This window comes from Mirounga leonina, unplaced genomic scaffold (genome assembly GCF_011800145.1).
Source record: "Mirounga leonina isolate KUSES-001 unplaced genomic scaffold, KU_Mleo_1.0 Mir_175, whole genome shotgun sequence".
NCBI lineage: Eukaryota > Metazoa > Chordata > Mammalia > Carnivora > Phocidae > Mirounga > Mirounga leonina.
The window spans coordinates 21572385-21588667 of NW_023270453.1; the positions used below are offsets into that span (position 1 = coordinate 21572385).

The window sequence follows — 16283 nt, forward strand, 5'->3', positions numbered from 1 at the left end:
ATGCTCTCTGTCTCTCATTCTCTCTCTCTCAAATAAATAAATTAAAAAAAAAAATCTTTAATAAAGACTGGGTAACCGTAACTGGGGACTGAGTGATGAGGCGCTGGCTGCTGAGAGTGACGGAGGCTCGCCAGAACAGCAGCTTTGAGGGGCAGCCAGCCCACCTGGCACTGAGGGCCCACCTGCTGCCCGGCGCCTGGCTGCGGCCGTGGGCACCAGATGCCCCCCCTGGTGCCACACCGGCGGGACTTGTTGGGAACCTACCTTCTAGAGCTTGATGGAAGTCTGCCCTCTGGCTGCCAGAAAGCCTCACCAGGAGGGGCCTCAGCAGAGACGCTCTGTGGCAGAACTGCCCGTGGAGCTGCGAGGATGCTGCCGGTATACGGGGAGCCACGGGGCAGGCTCTGGGGTGAGATGGACCAGATGTAGCCGGGTACACGAGGACGTGTGGACACGTGGGGGGCCCTCTAGCACCCTCTACTGGTAGAAACTGCAAAGGAAGAATCGGAAAGGGGCTCGGATCCATTTCCACAGAACAAGTAGGAAGGATGAGTGTGGAGGTGGGAGGCCGTAAATCCATAACTGACACGGCACCTGTTTCTCCTCGGATAGAGTTTTCTCCCCAAGCCATGAGGGAGTCGTAGGTGTATCTGAGATAGCACGCTGAAGGGAGGCAGGATGGGGCTGGTTCCCGGTGGGCTGAGGCCCAGAGCTTAGCAGTTACGTTGAAAATAAAACTGGGGGCGCCTGGGGGGCTCAGTCGGTGAAGCGTCTGCCTTCAGCTCAGGTCATGATCCAGGGGTTCTGGGATCGAGCTCCACGTTGCGCTTCCAACAGGGAGCCTGCTTCTCCCTCTGCCCCACCCCCCCGTGCTCTCTCACACACGCTCTCCATGTCTCTCTCTCTCAAATAAGTAAATGAAATATTAAAACAACAACAACTCTGGACTTGAGAAATGAGAGACAAGGTAAGTTTGGCCTTTTTTGCCACTGCAGACGATTCTATCAGCTGGACGATATGCAATTGACCGTATTTACTGCCCTGAAGTGGCCGCAGGAAAGGCCTCTAAGTCACCGCCTGGGCAGGATTTTGGACCCTGAGGTTTCAGTGCCTAAGTTAAAGCTGATGACAGAACTTTGCTGACACAGAACAGGCCTGTGTCACAGTTCTTGTGGGGGCTTCTGATGGCCAAGCAGTTGGAGGGTATGCATTTGGGGCATGGCAGTTGCCAGCAGCTCGACCCAGTGCAGCTGACTGGTGGGTGCCGTGCTGAGCTCGACCTCTGAGCTGAGGTCTGGTCGTGGCTCTGTCTGGGATTTCTGTGGGAGTGGAATAATGTGACTTGCTGAGGCCTTGGCAAGGCCCTGAGATTGCTCCCGTGTCCCTGAATGCTTTGCTGAGCAGGCCTTTCTGTGCATGGCGCTGGCCTTGGGGGCAGGCGCTGCATGCCTGTGAACATGCCCCCAACCCCGTATCTCTTCAGCCTGAATTTCCTGTTTCCTCCCATTCCTCCCTGTCTGTTCTCTGACATGATTTTCCTGTTTATTTTGATTTTGCACAGTCCAGCGAAACGGCTCTCCAGCAGGAAGGTGGCAAGGTAGGAGACCCGTCGTTATTTACTGAGATGTTCTTCTGAAATGTATCACTGATCATAACTCTTTAAAAACATGTTTGGAAAATACCATTCTCCAAGGTACTTTTTTAAATCTTTGGAAATTACTTCTCGTGCTTTGGGACTGAAAATAATTCTCAGGGATGGGTTCTGAAAAGAATGTCCACCGCTGTGAGCAGACCCTGGTTTGTGACGGGGAGGTTTGTGCTGAAAGCTTCTGGCATTGCGCCCTTCTTACCAAGTCTTTGCCATAAGGTCCGGGAGGGGCTGGTGGTGTCCCCGTGTGTCTGCTGTCTGCTAGCCCATGGTAGCATCTGCGAGGGTCATGGCAGAGCCCAGGTCTGGGGTCCAGGTCAGCCTCTCCAGCGGCCCTGCTCTTCCCGCCCCCACTGGTTCTCCAAGGTGAGGAGAAGGTAGAGGAGGCATGCCTAAGGCCGAGTTTCTGAAGAATACGCTTTTGTGGCCATTTCTCCACTTTCCAGCATTGGGTCTACCTGTTGGCTTCCTGCAGTGAGAGATGGCAGCGCACACCAGTGCCCTGCCCCTGCCAGGCTGGCTCTGAGGATGGTTTTCGCAGGCTTGTCCGATGACCGCATCCTTCCCAGGACGCTGCGTAACGCTCACTCGCTTCCTTTCTCAGACCAGTGGTCTTCTGGAGTCAGTGATGGCTGTGCTGTGGCTACTCGCCTCGCCTCCTCGCGGCGCCCCTGCAGCTGCCTGGGCGCCACCCCCAGGGCCTCCAGCATTTGCACCCGCTCAGCGGCTGTGGGCGGTGGTCCTGCAGCCCCCGCGTGCGCTCCGGTACTTGTTTCAGGGCTTGTCATTTCACTCCCTGATCCCGTCTTCCATTTTTGGGTTGTTGGTTTTTTTTAAAGATTTTATTTATTCATGAGAGACACAGAGAGAGAGAGAGTGGGAGAGGCAGAGGGAGAAGCAGACTTCCCACGGAGCAGGGAGCCCGATGCGGGACTGGATCCGAGGACCCCGGGATCATGTCCTGAGCCGAAGGCAGACCCTTAACAACCAAGCAACCAGGCGCCCCCGGAGATACATTTTTGAGATCTTGCTTGGTTCTTTCCTCCCATCCTTTGGCTTGGTATAGGATTCCCGGTTGGGAACCCCTCGCATGAAAGCTTTGTAGGCACCACTTGGTACCTTCCAGCACTAGGGCTGCTGCTAGAGCCCTGAAGCTTTCTGGTTTTCTTTGCGACCTTTTCTCTGGAAGTTTTTCGGATGTTTTCTCTATCCCTGAAGTTCAGAAACTTTACGATGAGTCTTGTGAGTCCTTCTTCCCATTAATTATGCTGTGCAGAATGACAGACGGACTGTTTGATGTGGGAGTTCCCACCCCTTAGTCCTGGGGACCTTTCTCAAGCTGTTTGACAGTGTTGTCCGCCCCTGTCCTCCTTCTGAAACTCCTGGTTGTGGCCCTGACTGCCTCATCCTTGCTGCCCCTGTGGCCCTCTGCTCTGGCCCCTCCTGTGACAGGCCACAGGCTCTTCCTCCCCATCTCTTGTCCTTGTCTTTCTTGGTAGAGTTTCCCTTACAGCCGGGGCTGGTGCTTCTGTCCATGGTGCAGTGGTTGCCCACGGCTGCCGCGTGGCCTCTGGCTGGCGTGTGTGCGGACAGGCTCTGTGCCGGCTGCCATCCCAGAGGAACCCTTGCCTGGCTGTCAGGCTTCAGGATCTGGGCTGGGCTGTGTGTTTGCCGCCCGTGGGCCCAGGTGTCTGGCTCCGCCTCTGTGAGGGTGCAGTCTCAGGTGCTGGCCTTCCTGGTCGGCTGCAGCCCTCCTGCCCCTTTCCTACACCTCTTCTCTCGTCTGTGGCCTGTGAACCTCCTGTTTTTCTTTTTCTGTAATCTTAGGGGCTTAGGACCCAGCAGAAGCAGAGGTGAAGGTCATCAACCCTCCTCAGCACTTGTTCTCACCATCCCCCTTGTAGAGGAGCATCCAGACTCCAAGGAACATAATGTTTGTTCCAAACCACACAGTGATTACAAGTTAGCATTGCTTTCCTCCTCCCGACACCCATGTTCCACCCCAGAGACGCTACAGGGGCTGCAACGAGGGAAGGTAAAAGTCTCTGCCCAGCCTCCCACATCCAGGATGTGGACGGGCCCTGGGGTCCCTGGCCCGTGCTGCCTCAGCTGTCTGTCTGCCCGCTTCTTTGAAACACCCTCTGAGAATGTGATCTTCCCTTCACAGATGGGCTTTGGTATGAAAAAGCCTAGTCTGTAGGTATTTATAGTTGCGGTTCACACACACAGCATATTTCGCAGTCTGTACGCACATGCACTCATGCACATGCACACATGCACTCATGCACACGCACTCATACATGCACACACTCACATGCACACAGTTGTAATCTGCTGCCATTTTGCACTTAAAACCAGCACTAGAATTCTAAGGGAACTGAAAATAACTGGCACTTTCACTCTTCACGGTGTCTCAGGCCTTTGCATGCGGCACTGTAGCTGGATCGTGGGGTTTGGACCCACCAGCTCTGGCCTCTGTGACCTAGCTGTGTGCTTACCCCACGTGGAAGTGGCTGTGGGGTCAGTGTGCCTGCAAGGACCTGGAGGCGCCAGTACAGGGCTGGCCTCAGGACACGGTGGGAGGGGGGGCACCAGCGGGACCGCCGCAGGGCCAAGGGCGCCACAGGGCAGAAGGTGCTCTGGGGGGTGTATCAGATATCTCCCACAGCCCCCTCTCCTGCTGGGTCTCCCGAGTGGGGGTGGGTTGACGTAAACAAGGCCCTCCCCTTCAGCATGTGCCTAAAGTGGCCACATGCCGGCTGCTACCTTCCTGTCCCATGTTCAGCCCTTGGGAAGTACTGTGAGCTCCTGGTAGGAGCTCAGGAGGGGGTGACAGACCTTGGACTATGGCTTCTCTGCAGGGTGGTCTCTGGGTCTGGGGTGGGCAGTTTTCTGCCCTAGGAGTGACATGAGGAGCTCTTGTTGGGGCCAAAGTCATGGGCGTTTAAAAGCAACAACTGGACAAAAACAGGATGACAGTTTGGCTTCAGTGTCTCACCCAGGACACATCCAGGGATTTGTGATCCCCAGGGGTAAAGGTGCCCTTCTTTTTTGTTCCCCTTAGAACATTTCTGGAAAAAATTTAAGAAATGGACAAGGTCAGTCAATACTAAAAAGAAAGTAGAACTTCATACATTTAATAACGTAGAGATCTGCAATGTGATTTTTAATAGCATTTTATTGAATTCTTATTCTGTGTTATATCTTTTAACAGGAGCTGTTTATATATAAAATCTCATTTATACCTTGTTATGGCTTTTGATCCCTATTTCCTGGGAGAGTAAGGCTCAGGGAGGATGAGTGTCTATCTCAAGGCCACACAGCTCTGAACATCAGGCTGCTGCGTTGGGAGCCTGGGTCGGCACAGGTAGACGTGCTACTGGCACTCTGGGCAAATGATCTGAGAATTTTAAGAGAAAGGAAATTAGAGCTGATACAGTGTCCCCACAGCCAACAAGACTGTCTCTAGGGGGACTGCAAACATGTGTTTGCTGAGCACCTGCGAGGGGGCCAGTAGCTAAGGAGTGAAGGCAGGGGTTTCCACAGGTCCATGGGATTTCTGGGCTGCACAGCACCCGGTGTGGCCCAGGGGGGCAGGGGCCCTGTGGCCCCTGGTGCTGGGCCCTTGGAGCTGTTGCTGCAGAGGATGGTTCGTTTCCAAGCTCGACCCCAGGAGAAACTCTGGGTGAGACCCCCAGTCTCTCACTGTTACTGCCACAATGAATAGGTTTGAAAATCAAGTAGCAAGAGTGCATGTGGGTGACACTGTGTATGGAATTCAGGATCCTGAAGTAATGTTTCACGGGCCGTGGCGGAAGACAAGATTATTTCCTATCGCAGAGAGGAATGAAGTCATGTTTTATTACCCAGGACAAAGTACTTTTACCCGTTAGCTGCCAGGGAAGGAGGCCGGGAGGTCAGGTTCCAAAGAGCAGCGGAGATTCTCTCCAGCCCTTGGGTAACAGCGTCCTGCCGGGACCCCTTTGGTGGAGGCCTGGGCCCGCACTGCTGGGTTCTGGTTCTCAGGTTGATCTGGAAACCCTCATGTTTACAGAACTCATCGTCTTTTCTGTCTCTGCTCTGCTGAAGGGCCTTCTCTGGACTGGCCTCTTGTTTCTTCTCCACAGACACCTGCACCAGTCAGGGGCCCTGACCATGGATGCCCTGCAGGACCCTGCCCCAGACCTCATGGACGGCATGGAAGAGGACATTGCTGATAAGGTCGGCCCCGGGGTGCAGGGCCAGAGGGAAGGCCCCCTGCTGATAACACAGCCAGGTCTTAGGGCGCTTGTGGGTGCTGCGGCATCATGGTGCAGGCTACATGGGGTGAGGCGTTGGGTGAGGGGTGGTAGTGTGCCATCAGGGGCTAATTAGATCCTCCACCAGTCCTGACATTGTCCAGCAAGTTTCCTAGAGGCCCAGTGGCCGTGGGATGCAAGGGAACATTTCCTGGTATGCGCGGAGCGGGAATGGAGAGGTCAGATGTGGGCCCATCTGGGTGCACTGACGCTCAGAGACTCCCTTCACCTGGACCCTGGAGGCAGGACCTTCGGCCGCTCAGGGTTTCAGGGTGGTGATCACAGAGCCAGACCACGTGTGGAATCAGAGTTCCCAGAGAGGCCCTGTGGGGTGGGTGCCTTGGGACCGGGCAGCCTCGCTGTGGAAGCGGCCCCAGACTTCTCGAGGGCCAGCTCAGCAAGAGGTGAAGAGAAGGGGTGGCAGCACATCCTTACCTCCTCCCGTGCCCCCAAGCTCACGTCCTCCGTCCCCCCATGCTCCCCTCCTCCCGTCCCCCATGCTCCCCTCCTCCCATGCCCCCCCTTGCTCACCTCCTCCCATCCCCCCCCTTGCTCACCTCCTCCACAAAAGAGATGGATCCAACCCCAGCCTAGTGGACACTACCCCCGAAACAGTTGGCTGGGAATGCAGGCTGTCTTGCGTCCTGATTCTGAAGCCGTTGTGTCACTCCCCAGGTTGTGTTCCTGGAGAAGCGGGTGTCGGAGCTGGAGAAGGACACTGCCGCCAACGGGGAGCAGCACAGCCGGCTGAGGCAGGAGAACCTCCAGCTTGTGCACAGGTGAGGCAGGAGGGCCTCTGTGGTCGTGGGTGCCTATCAGTGTGAGAGCCCACTCCTTGTAGCCCTCTGCACCTTACAGAACAGGGTCTTGCTGCCACTAGGGTGTGGCTCACCTCTGGAGCTGTCCCTCCACCAGCTGCTGGGAGCCAGGTCGGGGGGGCAGTTCCAACTCAGCACTTTCCCCTGACACTTGTCAGCCTCCAGAGGAAGGTGCAAGGGGAGGCACCACCTCACATCTTGGGAGCAGTGAGGCCCGCACCAAGCACCTGGTAGAGACTGGCCTTCATGGTGGCGGAGGCCGCGTGGGGAGAGGGGCGCTGGGACTCTCTGATGGGGGCCCCGAGTCGGGTCCCCGATTCTGAGAACCCATCCTGACCCTGACATGCCTGGAATGGACTTGTTGCTGTGACGAGTGCTGTATTTGGGGCACGTGCATCATCCCCTGGCCCCTTCCCTGTGACCTGTGAGGTGGTGCCACCACTGTACCAGCTCACAGGGGAGGACACTGAGGCGCGGGTCACTTCAGAGACAGCACGTAGGGGCTGTGGAGGGCAGGGCCCCCAGAACCCCCTGCACTGGGGAGCGGGACCCACCCTGGAAGCATGCGGGTTCTTGCAGCCACTTAGCAAAGATGAACAGACTGGCAACTGCTGACCGACGACGCACAGTCTGGCCCGATTCGGCCCCACACTGAGGAGGACAGTGCATCACTGGGGGAGTGGCGTGACCTCCCCCACCATTGTTCTGTCTGGCTTTTGGAACGGGTCGTGCCATGTAGTCTCACGCCCAGTTTAAGGGAATACATTTTTCGTGCAGCATAGGAGCTTGGCTCAGGAGCCTCAGTTCTCTGGGCTGTGCCCGCTTGCAGCTGGGTGTCATGGGGACACAAACAGATTGTGGGGAGGCCCCGGGGGCGTGAAGGAGGCTCTGCCATACACTCTGTGACCTCAGGCGAGGGCCCCTCCCCTCGCAGCCTCCGTGTGCTTGCCCCTGATGCAAGCAGGTGGACTCTAAGTGCATCCAGCAGGTGTGCTTCCAGCAGGGCTGGACACAGGCCCGATGCCCTCACTTGGCTCCTGCTGTGAAGTTTTCATCCTGGACGGCACTGACTTTCCTGACCTTCCTCCAGTGTTGGGCGGGCAGTCTGCTCTTTGGAGGCTGAGTTAGAATGAGTCGTTACTGCAGACGTCACCCGTACGTCACTTACACAGTACAAGCAGGTCGTCCGTGCAGTCAGGAGCCTGGGCTGGACACAGCGCACTGTCCAGGCTCTCCCAGCAGGGCCTGCCTGCGTGGTCCTGCTGCAGAACTGGGGGTAAGGTCAGCATGCTCGCGGAGGGCCTTGGTTCTAGCGCTGAGCCAAGGGTTTGCTGCATCTCTGGAGACCTGTGTTCCCCTCCCTGTCCGCATCCAGTGAAACCTGGATGTGCTACCACACTCATTTCTCCAGCTGTCTGGTGAGGCTCCATCTGATCTCAAGGCACGTATCAGTTATCCACGTATCATCAGTTATCCACGTCTGGAGTGGAAAGTTCACTCTCTGTGCCCCAGGGCCTGGCACGTCCAAGCCTGTGGGTGTTTCTTGGGCTGTTTCCTGAGTTCTCCTAAAAACAACATGCTTCTGCTGCTTCATGAGCGTTCCCAGGGTTCACATTGTCGCCAGCCTGCTACATGGCTACTACCCCTTTACCAGCACCCTGGCAGTCCCGCACCGGTTCCCCTGCCTCCCGGCTGTCCCACACAGGTTCTCCTGCTTAGCTTTTTTTTTTTCTTTTTAAGATTATTTATTTTAGAGCGAGAGGGAGAGAGCACGAGTGTGCATGAGCAGGGGGTGGGGCAGAGAGAGAATCTCCAAGCAGACCCCTCACCAAGTGCGGAGCCAATGCAGGGGTCAGTCCCAGGACCCTGAGATCATGACCTGAGCCAAAACCAAGAGTCAGACGCTTAACCTACTGGGCCCCCCAGGCACCCCTCGTGCTTGGCTTCTTGCTTTCTGGATCTCATGTTTTCTTCTTTTCTTGCTCATTAATTGTCTGCGGAGAGCACCCCTGAATGGTTGCCTGGCGGAGAGTGCAGAGGAGTAGGTTCTGCGAGGCCACGTGTGTCTGGAGTGTGTCCGTCCACTGATAGTGTGGCTCGGTCTGGAACCATAGCTGGAGGCAGGGTTCCAAGGAAACCGGCAGGCAGGTGCTGGTGCCCTCTGTGGGTTCTGGGCTCTCACCCTGGATGCTCGGAGGGCCTCGTTTCCTGTGCTGGCACATGGGTTCCAACCTTTAAATCTCAAAGATACCCCTTAAAGGCTTCAGGAAGGTTTTTAGAATTATTTCTCTGTATAGTTTGTTCTTTTTCTTTATCTGTCTGAACTTCTGTTCATCAAATATGTTAGACCTTCTGGAAGTTTCTTCTCATTTTCTTTACTTTCCTGTTCACTAATTCCGTCATTTCCCTCTTTTTAAGCAGGCTCCACACCCAGCGCGGAGCCTGACACAGGGCTCGATCTCACGACCTGGGCTTTTAGCTCAAGAGTCGGACGTTGAACTGACTGAGCTGCCCAGGCACCCTATTTTCCTCTTTTTAAAAATGTAGGGGTGCCTGGGTGGCTCAGTCGTTAAGCATCTGCCTTTGGCTCAGGTCATGGTCCCAGGGTCCTGGGATCGAGCCCCACGTCTGGGTCTCCGCTCAGTGGGAAGCCTGCTTCTCCCTCTCCCACTCCCTCTGCTTCTCTTCCCTCTCTTGCTGTCTCTCTCTCTCTGTCAAGTAAATAAATAAAATATTTTTAAAAATAATAAAATAAAAATGTAATATTCTTGGTTTTCTCCTTCAACTCTTACTGAATTTAAAATTTTTTCTTCTCATGTTTTCACTTTCTAAGAATCACTTTCTAAATCTCCTTCAGATGTTCTGCTCCTATTTCCCTGGAAGTGGTATCTTCGCTCTGAGGTGTGAATTACAGGGCTTTCTCCTTTGAGGGGTCCTTTTTCTCCGATGGCTTTGGCCGCTTTGTGTCGACTCCTTTCCTATGGGGTCTGGTGATCTTTGGTACTCTGTTCACCCTTAGGTGTGAGGCACCAAAAAGAGGTTGAGAAGCCCTGTGTGCGTGGACAGCTCGGGGGCGTGGGCTCTGTGGGCAGGGCCTGGAGCCCTTCTCTTTGGGATGGTCAGTTCCTGTCTCTTGCAGGTGGGTGTGGTGATCTGGAAGGTGCCAGGGTCAGGGCCCCCATGTGAACATTCCCTTTGTCCGCCTCCTCGCTAACACTTGCCCTTGCCTCTGCCATGGGTGACCTGCATGTGCAGCCTGAAGTGTTGTTGCAGGGTCCTCCTGGAGGCGGGCGCCTGGTGAGCTTGTGCCCCTGGGAGGGCTCCTGCCTACATGCTAGGATGGGGGTGAGCGGCCTGAAAGCGATGGAGACCACGGTTCGGAGGCCCTGGGTGCCGGTGTGGGAAGCAGAAGCGGTCTTGGGGGCACAGCCTCTGCTTCAGAACCGTCCTTGAGCAGAGCTGTGGATGGGAGTCTCACCGCCTCTGCTGCCCCTCCTCCAGGTAGGCGCTGGGGCTGAGAGCAAAAGGCCTCTTACCTCCTCCCCTTCGCCTCCACAGAGCCAATGCCCTCGAGGAGCAGCTGAAGGAGCAGGAGCTGAGAGCCTGCGAGATGGCGCTGGAGGAGACCCGGAGGCACCGAGAGCTCGTGTGCAAGATGGAGCGGGAGCGGAGCATCGAGGTGGAGAGCCTGCAGGCCAGGTGGGGTGCGCGGCCTCAGCAGCTGCCCCACCCAGGTGGTCTGCTGTTTGGGAATGGAGCTGCCTTTTTTTTTTAATTAATTAATTAATTAATTTTTATTTATTTATTTATTTTTAAGGATTTTATTTATTCATTTGAGACACAGAGATAGAGAGCATGAGCAGGGGGAGGAGCAGAGGCAGAGGGAGAAGCAGGCTCCCCGCAGAGCAGGGAGCCCGATGCGGGGCTCGATCCCAGAACCCTGGGATCATGACCTGAGCCGAAGGCAGATGCTTAACCAACTCCAGCGCCCCTGGAGCTGCTTTTAGAGAAAGGGGGAAACCCACTGAGGAGAGCTGTAACACCGCTCAAGATCAGAATTTGAACACAGACCCTCCATGATGTCATTTTGAGTCTCTCTGCTGTCCACGTTCTCCCCATCAGAGCACCGGTCCTTTTTGAGACTTGACAGGAGTCCCTTTCTGCTTATCTGGAGTTAGGAGCCTTTGAAGAGTTAGGAGAAGTGGGGAAAAACAGCACATGGGTGTGCGCACCCTGCAGGAAACACACAGTAGAAGCTGGAGACTGACAGCAGCCCCCACGCAGGCTCGCGGCTGGAGGGGCAGCACAGGGTGCTGTTGGGCAGAGCAAGCCCACACGTCTCCCAGCGGGGAAGGGAAGAGGCCACCTGTAGGCAGACACTGTGGGTGCTGTTCCGGAGACAGCCAGGCCTGGGCAGCTGGGGGACCTTCTTTCCTGGGCCTCGGCACAGTGTGGTTCAGTGTGTTCCTTATCTCTGTGTGCTGGAGCCTCTCCCCTGCGGCTCTGAGCAGGACAGCAGCCTGGAGGGGGTGATGTACACCAGGTGTCATGAAGCCCTCGGGGGACAGGGCAGGACTCCACGTCAGTGCTTCTGAGCAGACCTGCTGCCTGCTCTGTGTGGCTAGATCCTGTCAGCCTCCTGCGGTTACCTGGGGGTGGAGCGGGGCAGGTCAGCACCCTGAGGTCAGCCCAGGACAGGGGCCTCTGTAGTGTGGCCCCAGCCCACTGTGGTGCACAGGAAGACCCTTACTCAGTACAGGGGACCGCAGAAGGCGACAGGATGGACAGGACTGTGGAAAGGAGAAGGGGCTCCTTGGAGACGGGGCTGAGTCTGTGGCTGGGATGGGAGAGAAGCCAGCGGAGCCCACAGCATCTCATCGTGTCAGAAAGTAGGGAAGTGCTCAGAGAAAAGCACATATCTACACACAGTGATGGGGCAGCTGACAGGGCTCCTGATGGTCAAAGCTGGACCACTTTGAGTAACACACTAATAATGATACTATTGGACCATAACCCAGAGCCCAACTCAGTGTGAGGACTGGTGAAGACGTGGAGACAAGACACGAACCTTCTCACAGAGGAATTCCCAACGATACATGGAGATGCCCCTCCCGGGGTGGCGCTGAGTCCTCCCTCCCCCAAGGTGCGGGCCGGGCCCGGTGACGGGCTTCCAGAGGACAGGGAACACACGGGAGGAGACACCTGGAAACACACCTTCACCAGGTGATCCAGGTCGGCATCGCCAGCGGCGAGTCATGTGGACTCGGGCACCCAATCGGGTAACATGGGCACCTCGCCTCTGTGACCCATCTCATCCCGAGAAACACCAGACAAACCCAATGTGAGGGGCATTGGACCAAATATGGGACCAGAACTCAAAACGACCAAGGTCATGAAAAGCCGGGAAGGGCCTCCAGACTGTCACAGACCAGAGGGGACAAAGGAGACGAGGCGGCAAAGTGCAGTGTGGCCCCGAGAGGGGCCCTGGGGTGGGAAGGGGCACTGGTGGGAAATCAAATGAAGTCTGTGGTTTGGTGACTGGTATATCCCAGTGTGGCTGTGTGGGCTGTGGCAAAGGCACCACAGTGATGAGCAGATGCCATGCGGGAAGCTGTACGGGGCCGGGGTCCACAGCGACTCTGCACCATGTCTACAACTGTTTTGTAAACCCACAAGTATCCCCAGACCCAAAGTGTATTTAATAACCGTCCTGGCTTAAGGAAAAGTTAGGGCCTAGAGTACTGGATGGTGCGTAAGGACTGGGGCGTCTTGGGGAGCCTCTGTGGGTCCCGGGTGACTCCTGGTGAGGCTGCCGAGACAGTGGGCCTCCCTTGCCTCAAGGAGGCACATTTCCTGGGTATGAGGTCCCAGCCTTGTTCTTGTGTCTCAGGCTGCAGCAGCTGGACGAGGAGAATGGGGAGCTGAGGTCGTGCACGCCCTGTCTGAAGGCCAACATTGAGCGCCTGGAGGAGGTGAGTGGTCAGCTGGAAGCGCTGAGCACATGGGGCCCAACCCTGTAATATGTGGGCATGAGATCAGCCAGGCTAGCTTGAGCGCGTTCTTCCACCGTCTGCAACTGAGGGGTTCTCTAAAGCGGGACAGCCACACAGCCAGCCAAGGGTGTGACCACAGGCCAGGAAGCCATGTTGTTCTAGAGAGCAAGCTGATGGCCCTGGGCCCACAGGCCCCATGGGGTGGGGACAAGGACAGCTTGGGCCTGGCCGTCACTTTGTTGGAAGATGTTGGTCCCTGCCTGGCTTCCCAGCTTTCCCACAGAGATGGGATCCTTGGGTCCAGAGGTTCAGCTAAGATGAACCTGTGGCTGAATTCAGGGCCAACTTCAGCTGGACCCCTCATGCCCTGTCCTGCAGGTATTCACTGGAAAGGCCTCTCCATCCCCATCCTCCCCTCCCTGCCAAGTGTCCCTGGGAAGCTCTGAACCCTGAGGACATCCAAGACCACATGGGCTCTGGCTCCCGTGAGCAGTTCCCGTGGAGCAGCTGTGGGTCAGATCCTGCTCTTGCATAGGTCATCCCTGCCCTGCCTCCCCTGAGAAGCTGTCCCTGCGTCCTGTGCAACCAGCCCGTTCCGGAGCACCGCAGGCCCACCTGCCTGCATGGTGGTCAGGGTCAGCATGGCCCCAGAGGTGTGTGCACCTCTGCCATGATGGGGTGGCTTAGACGCAGCCTTTACGGACTGAGCCAGGAAAGCTGTGAACAGGGCGGCAGGCAGGCATGTTCGCAGCAAGTCTCTTGCTTCCACAGGAGAAGCAGAAGTTGCTGGATGAGATTGAAGAGTTGTCCCTGCGGCTCAGTGATGAGCAGGAAAACAGGAGGAAGCTGGGGGACAGGCTGAGCCACGAGAGGCACCAGTTCCAGAGGGACAAGGAGGCAACCCAGGAGGTGAGCATGTCGCCCTCTGTGTCCTGAGACCCGAGGCCGGGAACCGTGTGGTGCCGTGTTGGGCAGGGCTGCTGGGCGTGAGGGGTTTGTCATCCTACTTGGAAATGGCACTCAGACTGACCCAGAGGTTCCGAAGCTGAGGGCTGAGCTAGTCCTTGCCGCCCGGGTGCCTGGAGCCCTGTTCACCCCGAGGTTGCCCGCAGCTGATCGAGGACCTGCGCAAGCAGCTGGAGCACCTACAGCTTTTCAAGCTGGAGGCCGAGCAGCGGAAGGGCCGGGGCAGCAGCATGGGCCTGCAGGAGTACAACAGCCGCGCCCGAGAGAGCGAGTTGGAGCAGGAGGTCCGCAGGCTGAAGCAGGTGCGGGCAGACACACCCCTGTACCCTGCAGAAACTTCCAGGAGCCCGGCGTGGGGCGGGGCACATGCGAGGGGGCGGGTGGCTGGTGCCTGAGCCAGTTTATCTGGCCAGTCCCTGTGCAGGCTCAGCCACCAATGGGCTCACGGCCCCAGGAAGGACGCTGCTGTCATGTCCCCCACCCAGGATAACCGAAACCTGAAGGAGCAGAATGATGAGCTCAACGGGCAGATCATCAACCTGAGCATCCAGGGCGCCAAGAACCTCTTCTCCACGTCCTTCTCGGAGTCCCTGGCTGCAGAGATCAGCTCCGTCTCCCGAGATGAGGTAAGGCCCATCCAGGCCCGGCTACCCAGATGTGTCCCAGTCTGTGCACCAAGCCAGCACTGACGCTGCTCTTCCTGCAGCTCATGGATGCGATTCAGAAGCAGGAGGAGATAAACTTCCGCTTGCAGGATTACATTGACCGGATCATCGTGGCCATCATGGAGACCAACCCATCCATCCTGGAGGTCAAATAGAGGCAGGGAGGCCCAGTCTGGTGGGCCCAGGACCCCACCTGCACCCAGGAGATGGCCACGGCGCGCGCATGGCCGAGACCAGTGGCTGGGCTGGGGTGCAACAACGGGTCTGCAGAGGGAGAAGGAACGGGAGCCCTGGGACCGGGGCCCATGCAGGAGAGGGTGGGGCTGGGCCTGCTCTCTGCAGAGATGTGGAGACTACGTCTCAGGCCCTTCTGGGAGCTCCCGCCCGTATGGCAGACCCCTCTGCAGCCCTACCCATCAGGAAAGGAAGGAAGGATACATCCCCACCGGGGTGCTGCCGTGTGCATCTGCTCAGGGGCCCTCACCCGCACGGCAGAGTCCCCAGGACCCTCTCGCCAGACATGGTGATTTGGGAAGTACAGGCAGGCGAGGCGGTGTGCGTCAGGGTCTGGCTAGGAGCTGTGGGGGTCCCAGCTTTCCTGGGGCCGTCACCCATCCAGAGGGGGCACTTCATTGCCTCACTCCAGCCTCCAGATACTCCCGTGGGGGCTGGGGCAGGAGCCTGCCCTCTGAAATCAGGACCTGAGAGTCTCCCCACGTGGAGCATGCTTTCCGGACAGGGTGGATGTCACTGGCTGACCCCAGGTGCAGGCAGCATCCTGGTGAGAAACTGCCTCCCTGTCCCTGTGGCCTCCCAGCCTCCTGGAGACACCCTCCCTGGGCAGATCTCAGCTGCCCCAGGTGAGTCCCGGTTTCCTAGGCAGAGTCCCCGTGTCTGGAAGCACGTTTCTTCTGGGAGTTTGAAGTTGTTGAAGTGGCCATCCTTCCCTGAGCTGGGTTTTGCAGGTTCTCTCAGTACAGAGATCAAGAGCAGAGAATAGGGCCCTCCCGGCAGCGTGGGGGCTCCTTGCCTGGCTCTGTGCCCCCACTGCCAGGCCCCACATCATCGTGGGGGCTGCTGGGCCTGCCCCCACCCTGAGCCTGAGCACCGGCCAGGAGCCCCTGGGTGCTCCCGTGTGGGTCAAGACCCTGCACACAGACTGGCCACTGCTGTGTGTGCGTGCGTGCGTGCGTGTGCGTGCGTGCGTGCGTGCGTGTTGCCCTGCGTCCCTCCATCCTCCATGTGGCCCACCTTCTACACTAAGATTTAAGATGTTGCCTCATATTGTACATTTTGGGGAAAGCCTTGGGTGTAAATCAGTGTAAACTTGGAGGAGAGATTTTTCTATCATGTAGAGTAGGTATTTTTTATAGATTGAAGGTTGATCAATTTTTTAATACTTCCAAGAGAGAAAACTATCTGTGTATACACATAAAATATATATATATGTATGATAATAAATACTGGAACTCTGCTTTCCGTGCCCAGCCCTGCCCTGGTGACACAGACATGGGTCTGTTTCTGTCCATCACTCAGCGGTCCTGTAACTGTAAATATGAATTGCCGGGAGATGTTTCACACGGACACCCGGGCCTTCTACTTGCACAGTGACTCTGTTTCCTTCCCCTTGAGAAAGACTCTTCAGGCAGAGCATTGGTGGCCCGGATGCTGAAGGGCAAGTCCAGGACAGTCTGGCTGAAGATTAAAGCTGTCTATACACACAGAGGCCGGCCTCTTCCTCCGTGGGGTCTGGGGGCTGGGTGGGGTGCCATGGGCCTGGCCCCCCAAGGTATTGGGGGGGGCTGTGTACCATGTGAGCTCTGCAGGAGACCTGGTCAAGCTGACCCCTCCCGGAGGTCCCAGGGTTGCACCTCCAACCTGGACCCCCAGCAGAG

General features: G+C 56.9%; 1 protein-coding gene across 2 annotated transcripts in view; it reads left to right on the forward strand.

The window, feature by feature from the left end:
• Nucleotides 1–15881, forward strand: part of RAB11FIP3 (RAB11 family interacting protein 3) — an 84338-nt gene extending 68457 nt beyond the window's left edge. For both annotated transcript variants that reach the window (XM_035021811.1, XM_035021812.1), the window contains 9 exons: nt 1562–1597; nt 5776–5869; nt 6622–6725; nt 10323–10463; nt 12655–12736; nt 13529–13666; nt 13870–14025; nt 14209–14349; nt 14430–15881. In XM_035021811.1, the coding sequence (XP_034877702.1) occupies nt 1562–1597; nt 5776–5869; nt 6622–6725; nt 10323–10463; nt 12655–12736; nt 13529–13666; nt 13870–14025; nt 14209–14349; nt 14430–14543 (1006 nt within the window). In that variant the 3' untranslated portion in view covers nt 14544–15881. The remainder of the gene's footprint in view (nt 1–1561; nt 1598–5775; nt 5870–6621; nt 6726–10322; nt 10464–12654; nt 12737–13528; nt 13667–13869; nt 14026–14208; nt 14350–14429) is intronic.
• The last annotated feature ends 402 nt before the right edge of the window (nt 15882–16283 follow it).